Source organism: Abrus precatorius, unplaced genomic scaffold, assembly GCF_003935025.1.
Source record: "Abrus precatorius isolate BTA unplaced genomic scaffold, Abrus_2018 Scaffold2, whole genome shotgun sequence".
NCBI classification, from domain to species: Eukaryota; Viridiplantae; Streptophyta; class Magnoliopsida; order Fabales; family Fabaceae; genus Abrus; species Abrus precatorius.
Genome location: NW_020874362.1, coordinates 25,505,075 through 25,531,246, shown reverse-complemented (window position 1 = coordinate 25,531,246; position 26,172 = coordinate 25,505,075). Strand labels below are relative to the sequence as shown.

Below are 26,172 nucleotides of genomic sequence, written 5' to 3'. Positions count from 1 at the left end.
ACTAAACTCTTACCAAACAAGAGCTTATAGCTTCAATTTAATTATAAAATTTATTAAAATAAATTATATATCACTTTCATAAATTTCTTGTACGCTCGTCTAAATATCCCTAAAAAGACATTATCAATATTAAGATTAATTAAAAAAAACTAACTTAAAACACTGATATACCACCCAAATGTATCAGAACGATAGAATGTTTTACATAGCAATAATTTTTCAGGAGTGTTCTACATTTTTGTTATTAATTATAAATATGGAAGCTCGAGGATCCCGTGTCAAGAAAATAATTACCTAACTAACATTTAAAAAAAAAAGAAGACGTCTTGATTCAGATATGAAATTAGCAGATGGATTGTTAAGTTCGTATATATTGACATTATATTTGTGTTTATATCAATTTGCTAAAGTATCGCTATATTATTCGATCAAGGTGAGTTGCCTCTCTGCTCTAAATATGAAGCTTCTTTTTCTGATTTGTGTGAAAGCAATACAGAGCATAAAAAACGAAAGATTACAGAAGAATTGAGGAAAATGACACCGGGTGTTCAAATGAAAGTTTTATCAATTTAATTAGTTAATATATTTTTTTATAAAATAAATTCTTATTAAAATTCAAAAAATTATTTTATATTTTAATATTTTACTTTATTTTAACATATTGCATGCTATTTAAAATAAATTTTAATTAGTACCTGGTCCTCACATTTCGTTTTTCTCTAAATTTGTTACTAAGTTATCAATTAAGAGACAATTTTTTTATGATTAATTAGTTAATAATACTTTTTGACTTAAATAATGTATTTAAATTGTGTCAAATTATATATATATATATATATATATATATATATATATTCTCTAGCTGAAAAAATTATGACGAGTAATAATAAATTATAACTTGCAAATATTATTATTGGCATTACAATCCAAAATAAATATCAGACAATAAATTGACAACTAGTATATAACAAAAGATGAAAGAACCAACAAAAGAAATGTCTTTAAAAAACAAGTGTGAAGTTGAAACCTAATGTAATTAGAAAGATGTGTATAAACAAGTAATTCTTCAAAAAATAATAAATAAACTGTTCTTATCATTTTATAAGTAAGTTCACTTCATCTTTAACTCAGTATATGTTATTATATTAATTTTAAAATTAAATAAACATACAAAAAATGGATAGGGTTGAAGAATTTTTATTTCTTTCTTGAAGGAAATATACTTTTAAGATCTCTGGCAAATTACTTGCAAGTGTGGTGGACGAAATGACAGGCCCAATGGGAAGGCCCAAAGTCTTGTAGACACGACAGTACGATTTGGTCATCATCAGTGTAATTGGAAATCCCATGGTTACAGAACCACGTGGCCACGTCTGTCACAGATCTCTTTCTCTCTCTCTCTCTCTTTCAGTGATCCAGAACCTCTCTTGGTGTTTGGCATCATAAGAAACTCAAACTCAAAGATTGGTTCAAAGTTCGATTCTTTATTGGTGAAAGATCAAAACCCAGCAGGATCTCTGTGTTCTGCTGGAAGATGAGGCGAAGAGGTGCAGATTTTCGAAGGCCAGGGAGAAGGAGGCTTCAAGATGTGGTCTGGTGGGCATCTTGTAGTGTTGTCGTTATTTTCTTTATTTATATTCTTACCAAAGGCACCACCAACATTGACTCCACCCACCATTTTTCCAGGGTACAATTATCTACTTTTGTTTGTTGTTTGTGTTTCTTAATTAGCTAATACATTTCTCTTCTTTCTTCTTTCTTCTTTTTTTTTTTTTTGTGTTGGAAAAAATGTGCAAATTGATTGAATTTTAGTCTTTGATTCTTCAATTTTGGCTTTAGAATATTGTATCAGCAGGATACTATTGCGTGTGAACCTTTGTAATTGTTTAGAACAGAGAGAGGAGAGAGTGATGGAGAAACAACTGTCTTTATTTGAACACTGAGACTTAGGATGAGAAACGTTAGGAATACACTTTTTTATTGTTGACCGAAGTTTATTGGAAATTACAAAAATTAGGTGGGTTCTACTTCTAATTTAGTGACTCTGACTCATGCGTTTTATAGTTTTCAATAAATTTTTATCCATAATTAAGAGTATGAAGATTATGTTGTACATTAGAGAGGGTTCTTAGCACTTCTTGATTTAGGAATAATGGTAGGGTAAAACTTAGATGCAGTTGCTCAAGTGTTATTGGTGTTGTTTAATTGATAACTAGCACTGACAACATCTAAGTTTTGTTCACGATGGTATTGTTAACTGTTGGGATGAGATTTGTGTGTTTGCGTTTATATGTCTACTGACTACTATTATTAGGGTATGTCAGTTTTGTTGGATTCATCATTCATTAGAAATATCTGCGTGCACTTTGCAGTAATTGATAAATTTATACCATTCCAGATGTTGCACTTGTCTTAAGCTATGCTAAATATGTTTCCTTCTCACAATGCAGATAAACTTCATTGTTTTCTGTATAGATATTTTTTTTTCCGTTTTTAATGTTGGAATTGTAACAGTGAGTAGTCAAACTTGGCCAGTAAAGAGAGAGTCTTGAACATTCAAAACAATATATGAACTTGATTTAAGTTATTAGAATTCAGTTTCCATGGCATGCTTGATTTCACAACATGATGTCAAAATATTATAATGATGATAAGTTCTTGGGGGGGGAGGGCGAAAGTTAAGATCCTTATTGTTCTTTGTTTACTAATTAGTTCTTACTTCCTGTAATGCAGGGACCTTTAAGGCATGACAGGATTACAGAAGGCTTCAATGTTACTGAAGACATGTTAAGCGCTGACTCTGTGGCAAGACAGATTAATGATCAAATATCCCTTGCAAAAGCTTTTGTTGTAATTGCCAAGGAAAGTAATAATCATCAATTTGCTTGGGAATTAAGTGCTCAGATTCGCAATTCACAGATTTTCCTCTCAAATGCTGCCACCAGGCGTGCACCTTTAACAATCAAGGAATCTGAACATGCTATTCATGATATGGCATTGTTACTATATCAGGCCCAGCAGCTCCATTATGATAGTGCAACCATGATCATGAGACTAAAAGCAAAAATTCAAGCTCTTGAAGAACAGATGAATTCTGTAAGTGAGAAGAGTTCAAAATATGGACAAATAGCTGCTGAAGAAGTCCCAAAGAGCCTATACTGCCTTGGTGTTCGATTGACATCTAAATGGTTCAAAAATCTTAGCTTGCAAAAGAAATTAAAGGACAAAAGACAAGTGGAAATGAAGCTTAAGGATAATAATCTATACCACTTTTGTGTCTTCTCTGATAACATACTTGCTACTTCAGTCGTGGTCAATTCGACTGCAATAAATTCAAAAAATCCAGACATGGTTGTTTTCCACCTTGTCACTGATGAAATAAATTATGCTGCAATGAAGGCATGGTTTTCCGTAAATGATTTTCGAGGGGTGACTGTTGAAGTTCAAAAGTTTGAAGACTTCAATTGGTTAAATGCTTCGTATGTTCCTGTGCTTAAGCAGCTTCAAGACTCGGAGATACAGAACTACTACTTCAAAGGCAACAGTGATGATAGCAAGACACCTATCAAGTTTCGGAATCCTAAATATCTTTCCATGCTTAACCACCTGAGGTTCTATATCCCTCAAGTTTTTCCTGACCTGAAGAAGGTGGTGTTCTTGGATGATGATGTTGTGGTTCAAAAGGATCTTTCTGGTCTTTTTTCTATTGATTTGAATGGAAATGTTAATGGAGCTGTTGAGACATGCATGGAGACATTTCATAGATACCATAAATATTTGAACTACTCTCATCCTCTAATAAGAACACATTTTGATCCTGATGCTTGTGGATGGGCATTTGGGATGAATGTGTTTGATTTGGTTCAATGGAGGAAAAGGAATGTGACAGGCATATACCACTATTGGCAGGAAAAGAATGCAGACAGGACATTGTGGAAACTTGGTACCTTGCCACCTGGGTTGTTAACTTTTTATGGACTAACTGAACCTTTGGATCCATCATGGCATGTATTGGGTTTTGGCTATACAAATGTTGATCCTCAGTTGATAGAGAGAGGGGCTGTTCTACACTTCAATGGCAACTCCAAACCTTGGTTGAAGATTGGGATGGAAAAGTACAAGCCTCTTTGGGAAAAATACGTGGATTATTCTCACCCTTTATTGCAACAGTGTAATTTTCATTGATTTTTAACTACGTTATAGTTGTAACTCCAGATAGGCACGATGAGTAGTAGCCAATAGTTTTTAATATATTTTTAGGTTTTGGCAATGAAAAGTGGTACCATGATTCTTGATCTATTCTTAATCTTGTTGGCTTGGATTAGTTGATTGCAAAAATTTTAAAATATCCAAATCAAACTAATCCAATTAAATATTAGTTTGGATTGTATTTTACCATAACATTCAACCATATCAACACTGTGAACACACTCTTTCTTCTCTGCCGTCCCTATTTCTGTTTTTAACCATGTTGAGAATATATTTCCCCTGCTCTATGAAATATCTTACCAACACAATTTTGGAACAAGATGCCTTTTCTTAAAAAAAAAATTATATTTTTATGGTTATCGGTAAAAATTAATCACCCTGGATTATAACTGCATACATTGCAGTTTAGTTTTGGACTGTAGGGGATCCGTTTCCTTTCCAGTGAACAGTAGCAACGTAATGTTTTTTTTTTTTTTTTCATTTTATTAATAAAACAGTTTGTGGTTTTTTATTTAGTAAGTGAGTAGAACTATTTGGTGAACAAAATAAAGAGAGTTTGTAGTTTTTGAACAACTATCCACTATATTTTGTCAGTATGTTTTCCCAAACGACTATAATTTAGAAGCTTATAAATAAAACAATGCCTGAGTTGATCTTATATTCTTCCATCTTTTGCTTCTTTCACTTCACTTTGTTAGCGTAGACGTCATTGATTTCACTTTCCTATTCTGAAATGAAAAAAATTAGCCTATGCTTAGGATTACTTGACGTACTTGTGGGGTGTATGAATTACCTTATTGGGGGCTGCATCAAAGTGCATTCAAGTAATATGGAAATACTATAGGAGACTTGTGGACGCTTTTGAATCTATCCGTTGATAAAAAAAAAAAAATAGTGATTTGATGTCATTTTTACTATTAAATTGATAAATTATTGTATATTTTTATCTATAATCTTATGGTTTATTTGATAGTCAAAATTAAGAAAAAAAAATGACTGGGTAAGTTATATTATATTGACATTATATTTATGCTTATATCGATTTCGCAAAATGAATGACCAAAAAAAATATATCGACTTGCTAAGATATAGTAATATCATTGGATGTAGGTGAGTTGCCTCTCTGCTCTAACAATCGATTTCAATTCTATTATTGCTTCTCTGATTTGCATGAAAACAATATATAGCCTAAAAAAAATGAAAGATTCAGATCTCGTAAAAAGTGTAGCATAGAAGATAAAGTAAACCAATAATTATAAATTTAAAATTAAAGATTAAAGTTATACTAAAATATATAAAATGATACATGAAATTCTAAAGTTAAATTTTTAACCAATAATCTTAATTAACACCTATTATTTTATACTTTATTTTTTAAAATACACTCGGTACTTTAGAAATATAAAATCTGATAACAAAGTTTTGAATCTATATTAAAAAGACGTGCCAATTTATCCGTGAAAGTAAGGTTATAATGTGATACAATGCAAATATGATACCGTTGATGAAAGTTGAAAGAGACTTATGGCCTAAAATAAGAATCAATTCTGGCTTTGAGAAGGAAAGAATGGCAAAGGGCATTTAAGCTGAAGATACTGCAAGTACGAACTGACTTTAACTACTGATTATTGATTACGTTCCAGAGTTATAAACTGTAAGGGTATACCACTTAATGATTTAATTCGCATTATTCTCAATTCTAAAATATTACAGATGGCGTGTATTATATTTGATCAATTGTTTTGTACAAGAATAATAAGAATCAAATTCCTAATCATGCATTACTTGATTAATAATTTGAAAAGATTTGTTATGCTTATTTGATCAGAATTTCACATATACATATTCAGTGAGATGATCTTTTTAATATAAAAGTAAAAACAACAAATTTGATAATTAACTTTGTCATAAATAACTAAGATTTAAACATATAATTCATGCAAATTATTTAAAAAGTTACATGATATTTTAAGTGATTATATGACTTCTATAATAATTGTATGATTCAAATTTATGTCTCTTTCCATGTGTGCAAGCGTGTATGTGCATATAATTGTTAATGTGAGGAATGCTAAATTATAACTTACAAATGTGTTACGGAAATGACATTATGAGTGCAAAGTAATTTTTAATAATAAATTAAGGACTAATAGTATATGACATAAAAGATAAAAGAAAAACAAACTTAAGGTCTTAAGAAATAAGTTGGATGTAATAACTAAATATAACATCTTCGTCTACATTCTATTTTTAATGCTTAGCTACTACTTCTTCTTCTTCTTTTTAAATTTTTTAATCAATGTGCAGCAAGACATTAAAAATTATGCTTAATAACATATAAAGGAATACAATGGTAATAGCGATGTAAAATATGCACATTATTTTCCCAGTTCACCTATAATATATGTTTGGTCACACTTTTTTTTCAAGTCATTTTATTAGAAAAACTAGCTGATATACCAGTGCTTTCAATGCATGCATATATCATTTTTTTGACAGTAATATATATGTACCTGATATCTTACAATATAAGTTCGAAGATTTTGAAAATTTGAAAGCTTAACCAAAATGCTGTAATATTATAGCTTAGAAAGAATGTGGAAGAATGCATTTTTGTTAGTAGTTGGAGCCGTTGTGTTCAATAAGGAGATAACTGAATCATAGAACCCACTCTTCTCACATGAATCTCTATGTTTGATGTTTCTCTCTCTCATTGTGCTTCACTCAGTGATCCAGAAGCTCTTCTGGGCATCAAAAGAAACACAAAGATTGGTTTAAAGTTCGAAGCTTTATTGGTGAAAGATCGAAACCCAGCAGGATTTCTCTGTTCTGCTGGAAGATGAGGCGAAGAGGTGTAGATTTTCGAAGGCCAGGAAGGAAGAGGGTTCAAGATGTGGTGTGGTGGTTATTGTGTAGCTTTGTGCTTCTTTTCTTTATTTACATTCTCACCAGAGGAAGCACCAACATTGACCCCACCCACCACTTCTCCATGGTAAAATTATAAAATAATGTTTTTTTAATAACTGTGTGTTTTCTCAATTAGTTAATTTTTCTTATTCTTAACGTGTTGCAAAGAGTATGCAAATTGATTGGATTTTACTCTTGTTGTTTGAATTTTAGACTTTGAGTCTTAAAGTCCAAAAAAGTCGTCAATTTTGTCCTTAAGAAAGAGTATTGCTTGGGACGAGGAAGGGTTACGGTGTAAATTGAATCCAATAAGCTTGAATAACAAAAGATATAACTTTATGCGGGGTATTCCTACCAAGCTTATTGGTCTGAACATGTTCGTGCAATAACAAGTACAGTGTTGGTTCGAGATGTTGCACTTAAGCTATGTTAAATATGTTTCCTTTTCATACAACAGGAAGAACAACAATGTCTTATGCTACATAATACAATGGCAGTGGGCTCAATAAAAAATCAACATTTCAGAGATATTATATATATATATATCATGATACTGTTGGGATTGATCCATGTGTAATTTTTGACAATTTTTTTATTTCTGAGGGCCTAACACAATCTTCTTCCTTTACCCAGGCTCAGACCGGCTATAATCATAAGTGGAGTTATGTTTCCTTTTCATAATGCTGAGAAAATTAATTGGTCCCTATAAAAATATTTATGAATTTTCTTTATAATATTGTAATCGGAATAGTGAATAGTCAAACTTGGCCAGAAAGGAGAAAGCCTTGATCATCAACACAGTATATGAACTTAAGTTATTAAAATTCAGTTTCCATGGCATGCTTGATTTCATATTATCGTGTCAAAATATTATATGATATTATATTCTTAGGGGAGGGAAAGGTAAGGTCCTTCCTGTCCTTTGTGTACTAATTGGTTCCTATATCCTGTTATGCAGGGAACTTTCAAGCATGACAGTGTTACAGAAAGCTTCAATGTTACTGAAGAGATGTTAAACTATGACTCAGTGACCAGACAAATCAATGAACAAATATCCCTAGCGAAAGCTTTTGTTGTAATTGCCAAAGAAAGTAATAATCATCAATTTGCTTGGGAATTAAGTGCTCAGATCCGCAATTCACAGATTTTCCTCTCAAACGCTGCCACTAGGCGTTCTCCTTTAACCATCAAGGAATCTGAACATACTATTCGTGATATGGCATTACTGCTATATCAAGCAAATCAGCTCCATTATGACAGTGCAACCATGATCATGAGACTAAAAGCAAAAATTCAAGCTCTTGAGGAACAGATGAATTCTATAAGTGAGAAGAGTTCAAAATATGGACAAATAGCTGCTGAAGAAGTTCCAAAGAGCCTATATTGCCTAGGTGTCAGGTTAACAACTAAATGGTTCAATGATCTTAGCTTGCAAAAGAAATTGAAGGACAAAAGAGAAGTGGAGATGAAACTTAAGGATAATAATCTATACCACTTTTGTGTCTTCTCTGATAACATTCTTGCTACTTCAGTTGTGGTCAATTCAACGGCTCTAAATTCTAAAAATCCAGATATGGTTGTTTTCCACCTTGTCACTGATGAAATAAATTATGCTGCAATGAAGGCATGGTTTTCTATGAATGATTTCCAAGGGGTGACCATTGAAGTTTTAAAGTTTGAAGACTTCAGTTGGTTAAATGCTTCATATGTTCCTGTGCTTAAGCAGCTTCAAGACTTAGAGATACAGAACTATTACTTCAAGGGCAACAGTGATGATGATAGCAAGACACCCTTAAAATTTCGGAATCCTAAATATCTTTCCATGCTTAACCACCTGAGGTTCTATATCCCTCAAGTTTTTCCTGAGCTGAATAAGATAGTGTTCTTGGATGATGATGTTGTGGTTCAAAAGGATCTTTCTGGTCTTTTTTCCATTGATTTGAATGGAAGTGTTAATGGAGCTGTTGAGACATGCATGGAGACATTTCATAGATACCATAAATATTTGAACTACTCTCATCCTCTAATAAGAGCACATTTTGATCCTGATGCTTGTGGATGGGCATTTGGGATGAATGTGTTTGATTTGGTTCAATGGAGGAAAAGGAATGTGACAGGCATATACCACTATTGGCAGGAAAAGAATGCAGACAGGACATTGTGGAAACTTGGTACCTTGCCACCTGGGTTGTTAACTTTTTATGGACTAACTGAACCTTTGGATCCATCATGGCATGTATTGGGTTTTGGCTACAAAAATGTTGATCCTCAGTTGATAGAGAAAGGGGCTGTTCTACATTTCAATGGCAACTCCAAACCTTGGTTGAAGATTGGGATGGAAAAGTACAAGCCTCTTTGGGAAAAATATGTGGATTATTCTCACCCTTTATTGCAAGAGTGTAATTTTCATTGATATTTAACTCTTATACTTGGAACTTCTAAAGATTAAGCATGAGAAGTTAATAACCAATGTAATGAAAAAGTATTGACCATAAATTGTTTGGTGAACATCCAGATTAACATGGCATCAAAGTTTTGAAGATTTGTGCCAATGTCTATTGAGTTTGGAACTCATTAGCTCTTAACAATTTTTCTTAGTTTTACAAAGGATGATCAAGTGAAAAACTATGAAGCTTTTGCTCCAATCATTTATTTTTGCCACCGTTCAATTTTATGAAGATTGAGTATAAGAAATTAAAATTAAGTATTCTGTTCCATAAGACTTTGTTTTGAGAAGCTAGAAAATCGTATTCCTCTTTCAAAGAATACGTTGATAATTTCATCTGACACACTTTCTAATTAGTTTGTGTGAATCTTAACTTTTCTGAAGGAAGTAAAAGTAAAAATAGAATTAAAAAAAATATAAGAGTAATAAACGTGCTCAAATCATCATGCTATTATGTTTTCATTAAGTAGATCTTCTCATATGCTTAATGGCACAACTTCTACTCCCCAAAATTTGTTATTCGTAGCTCCACCACAATGAACAAAATTTTACATACTATAACAACAATTATTTATGTTAAGAGTCATGTTCTAAATAAAAATATGAACTATTAAACATTTCATTTATCACTTGAGATTTTCGTGTTCTGATACTTGTTTTAATCCCACATATTTCTATTAAGTCCTTTGAAATTCCGAAGTTAGAAACAGTTGCAGGTAGCCGTTGCCCTTCAATCTGCCGGCGTTGCACAAACGGGCGGAATTATCACAAAATCACTTCCACTTGTGTTGTCGGCTAATACTTCACCACTTCGTTAAAACAAAACATCACTTTCCTTATTAGCCTCATCCTCAACCAACCCTTCTAACTTACTAGAGATTTTAATTGTACTCTTTTATTGTCCCTTTAAAGCTACAATATCAGCTGTGTCCATCGTTATTATCTATGACTACATTATCAACAAAGATTAACACAATTAAAATTATCCTACTTCAACTTAAACATTCAAATATTTATATCATACTTTTTGAATATTATTGTAACGTTATAATCTTCAAGTTAGATAATCTCTCAATTTTTTCAAAAAATAAAACTAATTATGGTTACAGATCATGATTACTTACAACATTCAATTAAATGCAAGAGGAGAAATTTCCTTATAATGCATAACACACAAAAAAGGACATTTGAATAATTAAATTTAAATTAAAAAACAAACGAACAAACACATCCTGATGCGCCGGCGCACATCTCTGTATTAATATTTTGCCGCGCCATTTTCATGTGCCTACTGTTACGTTACATTCACATATATTAAAAGCTCCTCTGTTTCGTTCCCCTGTTACCTCTGCTATGTTCCATTCTGTTCTGTTCTGTTTTCAAACACAATCCCATCATTATCTTTCATTATCTTCCCATGAAGAGCGATTCCCATGACTCAGTCTCCACTCATTCTCCCAAAATCAGAACTCGTCAAGTAAGTTCCCGGTTCATGTCTCCGAACCCAACCGGTTCACCAGAACGCGGTTCAGCTTCTGCCACTAATTCCCCGTTTCGCCGGTTCCCCTCCCGTGGCCACCGTTGGCCTTCGACGGCGAAGAGAAACTCCACCACTCTCGCCGATCACATCGGCGACGAAAGACTCAGAGAAAGGGAACATCACAACCACCACCATAATCAGAATCAGAAAGCCACTAACAGAACAAACTCTGTTTTTTCTTCTCTCACAAAACAGAGAAGCTGCAGGGAGTTAAGCAACAACAACAATAACAGCAATGGCTTCGAAGAAAACGACCAACCCATTATTGGTAGGTCGATGAGGTACAGTTTCCCTGGAAAATCATCTTCTTTGGGGAAGAAACAGAGTTATCATATGGTTCCTGGAAGACTCTCTCTGGATGAAAATGCCCTTCAGAGGAACTCCGATTATTCTAGGAACTCAATTGATTCAGAATCAGATAATACGAGCTTCAATTATCTGCCACGAACTTGGAGTTATAGAAAAGTGGGTAAAGATGTTCAATCTAAGTACATGGCAACAAGTTCTCTAAGAGGAAGAGCTTCTGATTCGGATATCTCAAACTCGAAGCCTTTGTCTTCTGATGAATCGTGGGTGATGAAGAAGTTGATTTCTGAGAAAGCGATGAAGAAGGCTAATTCGCTTATTGGGTACATGAGTTCTAAGTCTCAGTGGGCATTGTCTCCTGGGAGGTCAGGGTCACCCCCTATGTCTTTGGAAAGCAAGGATAAGCCTTTGTCTTTTTCGAGTTTGAGGCCTCAAAACAAGAGTGTAGAGAAGATTCTGAGCATGGGTTTTGATCTCTTTAGGAGTAAAAAGTCTTCAACGAGTGTTGGGTTAGCTAACTCTGAGGCTGTTCATCAATTGCGCCTGCTTGATAACCGGTTGATCCAATGGCGGTTTGCCAATGCTAGAGCTCATGCTGTGAATGATAACATGTCTCTTCAGGCTGAGGTATTGCTCACATTTTTTATCTGAGAAATGATAACAACACAATCTTTTGAACATACTTAAAAAAAAAATAAAAAATACAGTATTTGCCTTTTAATATGACTTTTTTTACTTTCTGAATAGCTGATTAATCACAAGAAATGTGTTAAAAGAGTGTGTTGTTAACCTTTTTCTTTTTATTTTACTTATAGATGTGCATGTTTTGAATTTGATGTTTGGTGGAGTTTATTTTAGAGAAACAATCGTTTGTTTGTGTTAGTTTTTAGAAATAATTTTTGAAAAATAAGCGATTATTTTGCTTGAGGAATGTTGGTAATATAAATCGTTATGTGTCGTTGTCTAATATCTTAAGTTTTTGGGATTGTTGATTCATGAAATGGTTTTATATTGCATCTCTAATGGGATTAATGTTTTGGTGATTTGTTGTGTTTGTTTAGAGCAATTTGATATGTGCTTTGGATGGTATTGCCAAGTTGCAACGTTCAGTGGTCCAAAAAAAGATAGAGCTTGAGAGAGAAAAGCTTGAGATGAAGTTAAATTTTGTACTGCATTCTCAAGTGAGTGTGGTAGTGCATTTCACTTAGTTAAGATTAGATTGTTGCAAATGGATTCTACTTATGGAATATGCATTCGGAGATTTAATTCTATGTCTCCTTTTGAGTTTATTTTGGGTTGGTAGATGAAGCTATTGGAAACATGGGCAAGTATGGAAAGGCAACATCTAGCTGCAATTTCCCTAATGAAACAGTGTTTGCATTCTGTTATATGCAAAGTTCCTCTTTTGGAAGGTGCAAAGGTAAGTCCAATTAGTGATAATTAAGCCTTTTCTTAGTATTGGAAAAAACTGCATTTACAGAATTCTTGTTATGCTTGCAGGTGGATATACAATGGATGTCCATTGCTCAGAGGCATGCATCTGATCTCACAGCTTCCATCAAGTCAGTGTTATCTTGTTTCTCACCCTTGGTATGTTTGGTAACTAGTCCTTTTTTTTATCTCGCGAAGACTTGGTCCATGTTTAGAATCTCTTATTTCTAGCAAAATAATCACTTATTTTTCAAAACTCTTTCAAGAAGCTGGAAAAAAATGTTATTTTAAGTTGAATTAAACGTACGCTTAAAATTGAAATTGAAGCTGAAACTGAACTTTCTTCACCACCAGGCTGACAAGAATGCTGAGTTGCTATCAGAATTAGCAAAAATTGTTGCACAAGAAAAGTTGCTCTTACAGGAATTCAATGATCTTTTCCAGACCATGTGTGTCCTTGAGGTAATTAAACATCGTTTCAATGCCTCTTGATATTTTTGTTGTTATCCTCTTAATATATATTTTTTTATGGTGTTCCTCTTTTTTATGGAAAAAAATATAAGCAAACAAGGATACTACTTAGTTAAGCTTCCATTTATGTCGACCAAACCAAAGTTCTGTGGTCAATTTTTGAAAATTACAGGAATTATTTTCATGTCTTACTTCGACATGAAATGTTTTGCTTATTTATTTATTAATTTTTACTATTTGTTGGCAGCTTAAAGAAAGGAGCCTGAAGTGCAGTTTCATTCAGCTCAAGTGCTGAGAACGAAAATATCAGAAGTTGCAATTAAGATCACTTTGTAGGTATTCATGTAAATAGTAGTCAACAAAACTAACAGATACCTATATATCCATATATAAACAATAAACTACAAATGAAATTCAGTGAGATTGAAGAATTCGTATATAAAGATTGCTAACATGCATCTATTTACATAACGCTTCAAGGTAGAGTCTTTTTTTGGGTAAACTTGTGCAGGGAAAGGTGAACTTCGTTATGCAGTGTATTCGTGTCAGTTCATTCTTCTAACATTTGTGTTTTTGTTATTTCTTTATGGTGAATGTGATGCTCTCTTGTATGACTCTTATTTAAGAAATTTTACATAAAATATCTCTATTATTAATATATTTATAAGAGTGAAAAAAATATACTTTAAACAAAAATTACTTAAATAAGAGTAACAAAAAATATATACAGATTATATAGACGATACATCTGCAAATGGTAGCTAGGCATGTGTATGGTCAGCCACCATAACTTTCCATTTTTGCACTAGAGTTCTCAAAAAATAGAATAGAATCAATAGATTGACTACCACTATAACAATGAAGTGAACATTTCAACGCTCCTATGGTTCATTAGGTAACATCAATTCACGTGTATTAAATTTCATATTTTCTTAGCAAAAGGAAAGACAAAAATAAAGTTCTGCTATCACTTATTAGTTTAGCTTATAAGTTATAACCAGTGAGTAGGCATAGGCTTTTTTATGTTGAAATCTTAATAATTATGATACATTGTATTCCATTAATTCGTAAAAACTCTAGCAGTTGATGCTGAAAGGTGAACTAGTCATTTTATTAAAAATAGCATGATATATGACAAAGTCAAAAAGTTGATTCTCCATCAAATGAATGTCAAATATCTCAAATTGCGAGTTTTAAACGGATATAAAGTTAAGTAATTACATTAAATAAAAAGAGAAATAAGATCTTGATAAGTGGAAAAAAAAATCATTAACCTAATGTCCTAAAGTTTTGAATTAAAATGTGCAGTCAAATATGTTCATTAGACATCACAGTATGATAGGTGCATCTCGGATTCTCGGTTCAGCATTCTCTTTCTGAATTTATTCTTATATTTGGCGGGGATGAAAAATTAATGCTAACCCAGCCCTCGTCAAAGGTTAGGAAAACCTGATACGTACTTTTTTTGGTTCAAATTCTTGAGGCCAAAAAATCTATCCTTGTTCCACTCAAGCGTTTTTCAACTAATAAATTATATATTGAGTGCATTTTAACTCTAAAAATACAGATGGACATACACTTTATAAAGTAGAAATTTTAGATCCAAATTATATAAATTTTATGGTTTTAATCCTTATATAATTCAGGTTATAGAATTAAATTTGACTTTTTTTTTTAACATGATCCAATTAGGTTTAGTTTTTGTAAAAATCTACTAAATATTTGCAAAAATGTAAATTTTAGCGAATTTAGACACGACTTTTGCAACCCTGAGTTAAATTTAAAATTTTTAACTAACTAATTAAAGTCTATTGCTTGTGATGGGTTGATCCCAATTAATAGAACAACCTGTTTGTTATAGGTTTGAGGTCCAGTCGAGATATGTATTTTCCCAAGCTTATCTTTACCATGTCATTGACATTTTCGGGTTAACTCTAATCCAAATTTTCCTATTATCAAAGTCAAAATAAAAAAGTGAGTATAAATATTGATTTCTTTGTCATGTTTATAATTCATTTATATATATATATATTATTTTTTATTTTTTATTTTTTTTACTTTTTCCTTTGTGATTCTTATTTTAGAAAATGTTATTTATTTTAATTTTTCAAATGTTGTTGAAGATATAGAATAAAAATTAAAATAAATAGAATTTATACAATTAAAGACTTGGATTACAATTCAATTAGGAGTTAAAATAATTAGAATTTATAATTTTAAATATTAAAATAACATTTTATTCAATTTAAAATAACGTTATAAAGTAAAATTTATAATTGAACATTTCAATTTAATTGAACAAGATAGTTGTTACAATATTAACATACTACTCACAACTATACACAACTATATTGATAGTTTCAATCTGTTTTTCACTCAATTGATAAATGTGTGTGTGATTTTTTTCAAAAAAAAATAATAATAATGAAAGAAGAATTAACTTAGTAAATTGTAACATGAGTACTTATAAAATTCAAGATAATGGACTTAGTCTAAAAATAATTAGAAAAATTAATATGACTTTATTGGATAAAAGAATTTGAAATATGATAAACAAAAATGACAAACTCTAGACCTAACTGTTTGTAGAAAAATATATGAAAGAATATAATTTATTTGATCATAATAAAAATAGAAAATCTTATTAATGGTAATCAATCAAAAAATTAAAAATATTATAAGGGATGGGTTCATTTTTTGACTTGGTAATGGATAAGTTTTCTTGTGTTATCATGACTCGTTAAGATTGGACAAATCATGTGACCACAATTCCTATGTCAATATTTAAGATATAGAGTTACATGTTAAAGATGTTTTGAGCCAACAAGGGTGAAATTTTTCTTAAATTATCACTTTAATACCAATATCAATTAATTTAATTATTCATCAGTCTAACTTGTTAATTAATTGTTATGTTAAGTATAATTTTATTTAGTCAAATTATTTGGAGAAAAGTTATATAGCTAAATATGATTTTAACTGGCTCGTTAGTAAGAGAACTTCGTACCTTGTATTAGTACATTAGTTTAAGGTGAATTTTTTGCCTTTTGGTGAGAAAGAAATTAAATTACTAATTTCACTTATTTGTTGTGATGCCCTTCTTATAAATTAATTAAGACATTATAGGAATTTGACGTTTTCACTCATTTACTCAAATGTCACATTTATACTCATGACACTCTTCACTATATTTAAAAACTGTTTGACAACTAAGGAAATCTTGATTTGTACAAGTCTATGTAATAAATGATTTACAACCTCCTTTGATGCTAATAATTAAATTATGACTCAAAATAAAAGTAATCTTCTCTTATTTTTAGTTACACTATGATAGATATGAAGAGACAAGAATGTTGATTGCATTATTGAAAAAAATATTTCAATTTATAAAATTAAGTATAATGTTATTAACCTTATTAATCAATTCATTTATATGAACAAATGCAACAATCTCAATATCGCCTAGAGCATTAGGTTTGTTGGGAGGATGAAAGGAGGCTGATGAGAATTTTGAATTTATTTTTAATGTTAATGAGAGTGTTTAGAAAGTCTAGAAAGAATTTATTTCGGTTCTCTTATTAGAAATAGAGATATAAATTGATTTAGAAAAACTTTTAGGTTTATTAAAATTTTTAATAATATTCATATTGAACTTATAGTTATAAGTTAAGAATTAAAAATGACTTTAAATTTAAATATTTGACATCTCTTATATTATTATGATATAACCAATGTCATACTTTGTGATAAAAATTCTTTCATCTTTCTACAAGTATGTTAATTTTGTTTGGAATATAAAAAAATAATTAAAAAAATTTGATAAATCACTATTAAGCACACTCTATATAAAAACATGTATACATATTTTTTAGCTAAATTGATAACTTCTTTATCGTATTTTTAAATATTTGATCTTACTTTCTACAAATTTTAAATTATTTTTTTAAAACTAATAATAAGAGAGTCATGTTTAATATTATAATTTTTTTGTTTATTTTTTATTTTTCTCTATATGAAAAATCAAATTTTATATAAACTTAGAAATAGCAAAGAGTAAGTCAATTTATCATTGAGCTCTTTGTTTTGAGGCAATGCATGCGGCTTCGCCTTCTAAATTTCTTATTGTTAAAAAAAAAAAAATTAAAATTAATTTACATTTTTGTTTGATAAAAATCTTAACCTTTAGTATTAAAGATAAGTAATTCAAAATAATATATTAAAAAATTATTTTTTATTTTTATAATATAATAAATGTTATATTTTAACAAAACATTATTATTTATTAGTGTTTAAATTGATCTTAAAAGTTTAAAGTTAATAAAATTAATACTTATTATTTTGCTAAGAATTAAAAATACTGTAATATAATTTTATTTATTATTTTTAATCAATATTTTATGAACAAGTAAAAAATCATTGAATTTTTAATATATATTTAATCAAATATATTAAATAATTATTTTTAATTAAAAATTAAAAAATTTAATATTATCAATACATTAAATTTTATAATTTTTATAAAAACTTATTATACGTAAAATACTAAAATGTAGTATATATTTTTAAGTAAACATAAAAATATTAATTTTTTATTATTTAAATCATGGTATTTAAATACATGGAGTATTTATTGCCACTAGGCTAGTTGGTCAAAAGTCAAAAACTGAAATGACACAAAACACTGTCGTTTAATAGGGACTCTTGAGGCATGAGCGTTACATAAAGACCACTGCGTCTAAGCTCTCTCTGAAGCGAATAAGCCATGGCCTCTCTTGCTCGTGGAGCCGCATCTCTAAGCCGCATCGGTATTTCCACCGCCAAAACGCCGATTCAACTCATCCACCGCCGTGGCCTCGCCGGAGCCGCTGGTAATTTTTCCGATCCCATCCAAATCGCTTTCTCCTCATTTTTTTGCTTTTCAATTTCTCAAACCCCGACCACTCAAGTCAATTCCATTTTATGCATTCACAATATTCAAAATCGAAAACATCGAATTTTTCCACTCACTTTCTATTGGGTGGTCGGTTTTTTTCCCGAAAACCTAGAAATCGGTGGTGGATTGCACCTATGCGATTGTTAGAAGTGGGGTTTCTGTTAGAAACTGAGATTTTAAAGATGGATTTTTTAATGCTTTCAAGCAAGTTTAAATAGATAAATAACTTGATTAAAGTTAATCTAGGTTTTAAATCTGGTTTATTTATTTCTTGATCGTGTAACAAGACAAGGACTTTGATTTTTATAATGCAATGTGGCTTCATGAATCCAATTCAATAATATTGTTTAATCAATAGATGCTTGGCCTTTCTGTTATTTTGGTATTCTGTGAGGAGATTGATTTTGTGTGTTGAAGGTTTGTGTTTAGTTAGTGCACAATTCTGATATGTGTGGAATGGGTATATCGTTTGATTGTTGTAGATCACCATGGTCCCCCTAAAGTTGATTGTTGGAAGGACCCAATGAGCCCGTCTAAATGGAAGGAAGAGCACGTGAGTATCTAGTTTTGTGTTTGAAGATCCGCTGAACCTAATCGGGTCATTAATTTTTGAAGATCATTATTTTGGAAATTGAAAACGTGTGTAAATGTTCATTTGTTTGGTGGTTTTATGCTCGCAGTTTGTGATTGTATCCTTAGCTGGCTGGGGATTACTCATCTTTGGGGGATACAAGTTTTTCAGTGGAGGCAAAGACAAGAAAGAAAAGGTACTTTCAGTTTTCGTTTAGTTATTATTACAGCTGAGAAATTATTAATCGGATAGAAATCATGGAGGCAACATGAGATATGGGTGCGATACAAACATGATATATGAAAAGTTGGTAAAATTAGGACATGGCACGATTGTAGTATAATATGTAAAATTAACATAAAATGCAAATCTTAAATCAACGCAGAGAATTGATGTTTTAAAAATAGGCATGAGTTGTTGTAGACTTTATAAGATGCTACGATTTATCTAATTAATATGATATTATAATCTGGTTGTATAAAAATATTAAAAACAAAAAGTTACATACAGCTATGGCCTGGAAGTATTCAAAATGCTTGTAATGTATCTAACATGGATATGTGTCTGACACAAAAATGCACGACACGACACAGCTAATATTGTGAGGTGTCTGTGCTTGTAGTCCTGTAGATAAGTCCTTTACAAGTCTCTCTTACGTTGTTCGTTTTAACTGAGCTATGCAATGCTGTTATCCTGTGTCAGTCAGAAGTATCTTTCTTTCCCATCATTTACCAATCTAAAATTTTTGCCTAGTTTTTAGTTTGTACTGAAGGCAGTTTTTTTCATTTTTTATATGCAATATCTCAAGGCAAGATAATAATCAGATCAGTTCAGAGTGTGCAATAATTCAATGGATCAGGGGGTCGAGAAACGGATAAAATGTTTATATTTCTCGATTGCTTTTTGTATGTTATAATATTTGGGTTAAAGTATTGAAAATTATTCAAGCATAGCTGCTGGTGGTGAATTCTATCATATTGTTCGTAAAAATTTATCATCTACAAGGCTATATATATAGAACACTAATGTTTAAAACACTTTAAGTGAACCTTCTAATCCTAATTTGATGAATGCTCTTAATATTTGCAGGAATTGGTGAAAGCAACAAACTAAGGTTTGTACAATATTTAAGATCCAGTGTTCCTGCTAATAATGCGTGCGCCCGGACTTTTCCGAAAATTTCTGATTCAAGTCCTGTTCGATGACAAACAAATCTTGAGTTATCCATTAATCTTTGCAGACAATGAATGTTGGCAGATTTTTTTCCTGAAAAAGGTGTTACGTTTGACTTCATAATGAAAGCAATTACTTTTATTGACATTAAAATCCCGAAGGAAGCTAGGTTACGTAATCAATATACTTGAATAATCCGAGTGCTAAGGCCGAAAAAAGCATTCAGTTTATCACTAAAGTAATTGTTTTTCGTTAAGTTGATATTCGATAAATTAATTGGGTGCACAGATCCTATAGGCCGTGCAATTTCAGTAAGCCATTGTGTTCTGCATTGTGTTTTGAATCCCATTATCACTTTTATATTCCTCCTCAAGCATGATCATGAAAAGCCTGCGGACAGTGAAGTTCTTTGGGTGTTTAGGAAAGCCTGATCATTTGAACAACATTAACTAAGGTCGTTTAACAAGTGTCAATGTCATGAAAGTTCCAAAGTTTGAGTAGCTAAAGAAATTAATTTAAATGTAAACTGAAACACCTGATATTACTAAATACAAACATAAAGAGGGAAGTCATGTTTTACTCACTTCCTCCTCCTAAGATGATACCCCATTGCATGTTGTAAGTTGAAATGTTTCTAAGAACTCAGTTCATGCCTACTACTCTATTACACAACGACATAGTAAATACAGTTTAATTACAAACCAGGCTGAAATTCTGATTCGTCTATCTCTTCTTTGTATTCGTCCTTCTCATCTTCAAATTCAGATTGGGATTCTTTAAAATCATCGTCATCGTCCTCATTACCCCTATCAATTCCATCTCTTTCTTGCTTTTGTACATCCAAAACCTCTAATTTTTCAGGCTCTTCTTGAGCCATGTTTGGTTTTATTTGATCAGCATTCTTGTCTTCTTTGTTGATATGCTTCGTGCTCCAGTTTCGTTGGATAAATCTGTCCTCATGATCTTCTGACAATTTGTGTTCAACCTGTCTTTGATTTTCTGGGTAAATGTTAATTCCATTATTTGTCTCCTGGTGATTTGTATTATTCACTCTCATGTTACTGACATATCTGTTTTCATGGTTTTGAGGCTTTAGTAAATGGGCCTGTGGCTTGTCTTTTCTTTGGTCATCATCCTCCTTTCTCTCATCATTTCTTGCAAGCTTTTCCTCATCAAAGATTTTACCAATTTTTATATCTGTCGACTCACCTTTCTCATCTCTGTAAACCTTCCTATTTCCCTTGTTTACCTTTCCATAACTTTCAAAAATCCCATTGTTCTCCATTAACCTATTCTTGACAATGGTTCTCCAGCGCTTCCCCTTTGTTCTACTTGCATGGCCATGTTTCCTCTTCACACCAGCCAATTGTTTCACATCAACATCCTTACCTTCACCATCTGTATTATTCACTAGTTGTGCCAGCTCCTCTTCTCTGATTGCTTTATTTTCTCTACCATCCACCACTTCATCCTCAATATCCTTTGCAGCAGCCACACCTGCACCACCACCATCATCTCGAGGCTCTTCATTTTTCTTTCCTAGCTCCTGATCAGTCCTAGTTTCATCTTTTATTTCATCTGTAACCTCTTCATCTTGGAACTTGTCATCACCGTCATATTTGACACTGGCAGATTCTCGTAAATTTTCATTTTCTTTATTCTCGCTCTCAGTTTTATCTTGTGCTGCCATTGTTCCATTTACTGTCACAATTTCAGGAACAATGGGCGAATGATCATTGATGCTTGACGGGTGTTTCTTAAATGGAGTTTCAAGACGGCGCTTCAAGTCCTTTATCTCTGCTTCCTTATGCTTAAGATTCTCTCTTAGTGCTATTATTTGAGAGCCTCCTTGTTCGACTTTGCTCCCTTTTTCTTGCATTGTTCTGAGCTCATTCTGATTCTCCTCAAATGCGGATTCCATCACTTTCTGTTCATCTCTCAGCGAATCCAAAGTGGATTTCATCTCTACAACTGTTCTAGCAAGCTCCGTCTTTTGACTTCTAAGGGAGTATATTTTCCCCCTCATCTCTTCGTTCTTTCCTCTCAATTCATTGGTGCGATCTCTTTCTTTCTATATGATTGAAAAACTAAGATTAAGGTAACAGAGACACAGCTGATCTGATTAAAGAACTTAACTACAACCTAAGATTTTAAGCAGAATTGAATTGAAGGGTTATTAAAATATGCAACATCTATATTATTCTTCATCCTATTTAGAAATTTTTTCAAAAAATGACACTGCTTCCCACAACAAAACCAAAGAGCAAATGTTTATTATTGAATTGGTGATGGTTCATTTTATTTGATTTGAAGTTTTCCTCCCTACGTATCTGATTAATTCATCTAGTGAGTAAGCATTAAGAGAATTGGAAAATTAGAAAAGATTGCGAATTTGCTATTGCTTCAAAAGTCCCTCAACACCCAAAACCCCCTTTTCTGGTGAACTAGGCTTTTAACAGCGTTTTGGAAATTTTTTAATGCATGTTGCACAATACGTGTCCTGAGGATTGCATGACACGTAAAAGTAAGCAGCAGAAACCAAGAAAGACAAGACTGAGGAGGGTTACTGACCTGCAAGAGAAGCTGAAGGGCAAGAAGTTGCTGATCTCTCTCTTTGATAAGAAGGTTGTAGATGCGCCTCTCTCTGAGCTTGTGAAGCACCATTACCCCAAGGAGTGCAGCTCCAAATGTGATCAGCAATATCAACACATAAGACCTTCCTCTATGACTCCCTCCACTGCTTCCATGCAACCCCTTGTTGTAAGCCATCCCTCTCTCCCTCCCCAAGAGGGTGAAGATCAAGATTTAAGAGCACTACCAAGTCAAGCAAGTATATATGAATGAATGGCTTCTTTGGTTTTTCTAGTCCTTGTGAAGGGAAATGATGAAGAATGAAGAGGCTTTTTCTCCTCTCTCTCTCTCTCTCTCTCTCTCTCTCTGTCTGTCTCAGAAGAGTTCAGATGATGGCTTAATTAAAGTGCTTATTTTGGGGTGCTTGTCATGCAAAAAGAACGTGCCACCTACTCATACCTGGCACTCTATCCGTGGTTGCGGAGTTCACTAAGCTGAGAATGCATGGAAATTGTGTCAGGGCGCTGATTCTGGGACTGCAACTTTATGTTTCCCGTGTTCTCCTTATTTTCACTCTGTAAATACTAATAAGTGCTCCATAAAATTAAAAATGAGGTTTTTTAATATATATATATAGGATTATTCTTTTATATATGGCTTTTAGAAATTATATATTTGAAAAAAACCATATTTTTATAATTAAAAAAACCATACAGAAAAAAAAAAACCTATATATATATATATATTCATAATATTTAATAATTTTTTTTATCAAAACGCTACCCAGAAAGACCACATGAATGTAACACCCTGCTAAAAATAATTTATTCTTTTAAAATATAGCATTTTGTTTCTGCCTTATTATTTTTTAATAAGAAAATATATATCGGTCTGCCCATAATGTGCGGTAATTAAAAGTGTATTCATCATTAAAAAATGAATTGATAAATTTAAAAATTATTAATTTCAACGGTTAAAATTAAGTTTAAGTATTTAATATTAGTAAAATTTATCAAAAAAATTATTATATTTTTATAATTTTAATATAATGAATTGTTCTTTAATAAAAAATTATTATTTTTTATATGTTTAAACTCAATTTTAAATGCTGAAGTTAATAAAATTTATAAATTAATGAGTTTTTTATCTTTAATTTTTATATTTAAACATTCAAAATAATAAACACTTTATTTAACTTTAATATAATAAATATATTTTAATAAAGTATTGTTATTATTATTTAAAGTGAATTTTAAAGGTTAAGATTCTAAAGTTTTCTTAAATTTATTGCTTCAGTTACGTATGTATCGGGTCCAATGCAAATAGAACTGACGAGTAACTTCCGGTTGAAGACATGAAAGTCATGGTACTCATGTGCGAAGTGGTGGTGGATGATGCCATTACACCTTTTTACTTTTTTAGTTTAAAGGTATTTTCATTTCTAAGTTATTATTATTTACAATCCCTTTGCATTCTTCTGTGGGTATAGTCTACTTGTTAAAACCTCAAATATTGAATAGGTGAGGTTATTTCTACTACTAAAATTTTCTACCACTTTTGGTGAGATTAATTGAGAAATATTTTTAATAAAATTTAGTTAATAAAAAAGATTTTGTTTTTACAATTGAACTAAATAGACGGTCAATCCTTTATAATTTTCTTTAGATTTTAAAAATAAACTGATTTCATCTCTTATTTTATCTCCCAATAATAATAATAACAACAATAAATGTGTATAAACTGCTCACATTTGAGCATTGTAGCATACGTTAAATCATGCTATTGTCTCTTTTGGCGTGAATGCGTGTGCCAGATTCGTTTTTGATTTATTGGGCACTTGCATTCGTAACAAAAGTTATGTCAAAAATTATATTTTCACTTTTCCCCCCTTCCTGGCTGCTTTAACGGCTTCATTGATATTTACTGCATTATTTTATACTACACATTTTTTCAGATTTAAGGTAGAAATTAATGCGCGATTTGGGAGATTTTACAATTTTAGTGAAGTTGAATTCTTTCAAATTCATGACAATAGGAATAGGAGATAAAAAGATATCATTTGTGCTAAATATAAGTAGTAAACCACCCATTAGGTTATAATTAATTATGACAGATTTTTATTGGATAAAATTTATATGTCTCTCTAATATGATCATATTATATTATATACAAAGAAAATTGAAATTCAATTTAAATATAAATTTCAACATTTGACTGATTTGTTTCTAGCCATTCTGGGAAATTCTCTTAAATACAAAATTGATCAATCTCTGCTCAGTGGAGCAATTTCTTTCACTACCTCCACTGTTATATACTAAGCTTCTATTTGTTGAAACTTTCCCTTGTTCATACATGACTTAATCCCACACTATAAACTATCTTTTGTATGCCAATCATATTTTTTTCCAAGTATATATCTTTTGCATATTAATGATCATTAAATTCCTTGCAGTTCCTGCTTTTTTCTTTAAGGAGCATAGCATAAAGAGTGGAAGACACTTGAATCAATCAGAAGAATATTTGGTTATTTCAAGCCAAACTGAAATGAAAACCAGTAGAATGGAGGGACGAAATAAAAAATATTGCCACTGAATGCAGATAGTGGTCCAGCCCAAGTGATCGCAGCAAAAAGTGTAGTGGTCATAAGAGCAACCAATTGGGTTGATAACGTATGTATGTGACATTCATCAATATGAGTACAATACATATGTGTATCTGCCACTGTTTAATTATTAGTTCTCTTTTTTTATAGGTTATAAAATTTATTAAAATGTTTTCTTATTTTTAAGGATTTTTAATGAAATTATTATTTAACTAGGATTTGATCAAGATTATATAATATTCAATAAGCATACATAAATAAATATAATCTAGTTAATATATACTGTCGTACCCATTTTCTAATATTTTGAAAATTTTCATATTTAAGTATCATATTGTTCCTAAACTGTCTTCTAATATTGGTTCTGTTAATAGAATCACAAAATGGGTTAATGGGCAGAGGATTTCCTTTCTGCACAATTGATGGCACTTGTACATGGTAAAGTTGTCATTGAGGTAACCTCTGATTTGTTCAAAACAAATAAAATCGTTGGTGAAAGTGTGCAAAAAGAAGTTGAATGCTTTGCTAGGGAAGAGGGAAGTTCTGTGGGGAGGGTATCCTTCAGTGACATTTCAAAGGATGAAATAGTTCTAAGTTACTTGAAGCGAAGTCACATTGTTTAAGGAGAGAATTTGATGCCAATGAACCGTTGTTTCTTGTATTGGGAATTCGATAAGTACTATAGTGATGAAAGTTAATTTCTCATGCTTAGGATAGTTTTTGGGCTTTGAAATAACAACGTGCAATAGAACATAGGATGATGGATGAACCCCAGCTAATTGATACCACCCAATTAGTTGGCAAAGTTATACATCCCAATTAACATAGATTGAGATATGACATACCATGATAATTTTGTTTTGCCGAAAAGAATAATGCTGTCGTGTTTACTTGTACATGCACTACCTTACACATACACACTTTTCACCTGCTGATTTCAGTAGGTCCCGCCAAACTATTTTGGCACCTGCACTTTGATTTTGCTACCTATATAGTATATTATCGTTAAGAC

At 31.6% G+C, this 26,172-nt stretch overlaps 5 protein-coding genes and 1 pseudogene across 8 annotated transcripts; 5 read left to right on the top strand and 1 right to left on the bottom strand.

Annotated features, from left to right (window-relative positions):
* Nucleotides 1-1,347: 1,347 nt before the first annotated feature.
* LOC113857517 (probable galacturonosyltransferase 10) lies at nucleotides 1,348-4,448 on the top strand. 4 transcript variants are annotated; one of them, XM_027489502.1, is made up of 2 exons: nucleotides 1,348-1,687; nucleotides 2,734-4,448. In XM_027489502.1, the coding sequence occupies exons 1-2, from the start codon at nucleotides 1,535-1,537 to the stop codon at nucleotides 4,183-4,185; spliced, it is 1,605 nt and encodes a 534-aa protein (XP_027345303.1). In that variant the 5' UTR covers nucleotides 1,348-1,534; the 3' UTR covers nucleotides 4,186-4,448. The 4 variants fall into 4 exon arrangements, with proteins under 4 accessions (XP_027345303.1, XP_027345301.1, XP_027345299.1 ...); XM_027489500.1 differs by having other exon boundaries at nucleotides 1,361-1,687; nucleotides 2,725-4,400; XM_027489498.1 differs by having other exon boundaries at nucleotides 1,361-1,687; nucleotides 2,713-4,400.
* Nucleotides 1,390-23,266, top strand: LOC113857520. Its single transcript, XM_027489505.1, has 5 exons — nucleotides 1,390-1,410; nucleotides 18,051-18,178; nucleotides 18,726-18,796; nucleotides 18,924-19,010; nucleotides 19,904-23,266. Exons 2-5 carry the CDS (start codon nucleotides 18,073-18,075, stop codon nucleotides 19,925-19,927), a joined length of 288 nt encoding a protein of 95 aa, XP_027345306.1. The 5' UTR covers nucleotides 1,390-1,410; nucleotides 18,051-18,072; the 3' UTR covers nucleotides 19,928-23,266.
* On the top strand, nucleotides 6,758-9,529 carry LOC113857518 (probable galacturonosyltransferase 10). Its single transcript, XM_027489503.1, has 2 exons — nucleotides 6,758-7,201; nucleotides 8,075-9,529. The coding sequence occupies exons 1-2, from the start codon at nucleotides 7,049-7,051 to the stop codon at nucleotides 9,527-9,529; spliced, it is 1,608 nt and encodes a 535-aa protein (XP_027345304.1). The 5' UTR covers nucleotides 6,758-7,048.
* On the top strand, nucleotides 10,980-13,605 carry LOC113859691 (QWRF motif-containing protein 3-like). The gene is made up of 6 exons (XM_027492400.1): nucleotides 10,980-12,035; nucleotides 12,470-12,589; nucleotides 12,712-12,828; nucleotides 12,909-12,998; nucleotides 13,194-13,301; nucleotides 13,558-13,605. The coding sequence occupies exons 1-6, from the start codon at nucleotides 10,980-10,982 to the stop codon at nucleotides 13,603-13,605; spliced, it is 1,539 nt and encodes a 512-aa protein (XP_027348201.1).
* LOC113857519 (glutamic acid-rich protein-like) lies at nucleotides 20,682-22,766 on the bottom strand. The gene is made up of 3 exons (XM_027489504.1): nucleotides 22,559-22,766; nucleotides 21,193-22,058; nucleotides 20,682-21,129 (listed from the first exon to the last, which is right to left on the bottom strand). The coding sequence occupies exons 1-3, from the start codon at nucleotides 22,754-22,756 to the stop codon at nucleotides 20,682-20,684; spliced, it is 1,512 nt and encodes a 503-aa protein (XP_027345305.1). The 5' UTR covers nucleotides 22,757-22,766.
* LOC113859690 lies at nucleotides 23,059-25,783 on the top strand (annotated as a pseudogene).
* The last annotated feature ends 389 nt before the right edge of the window (nucleotides 25,784-26,172 follow it).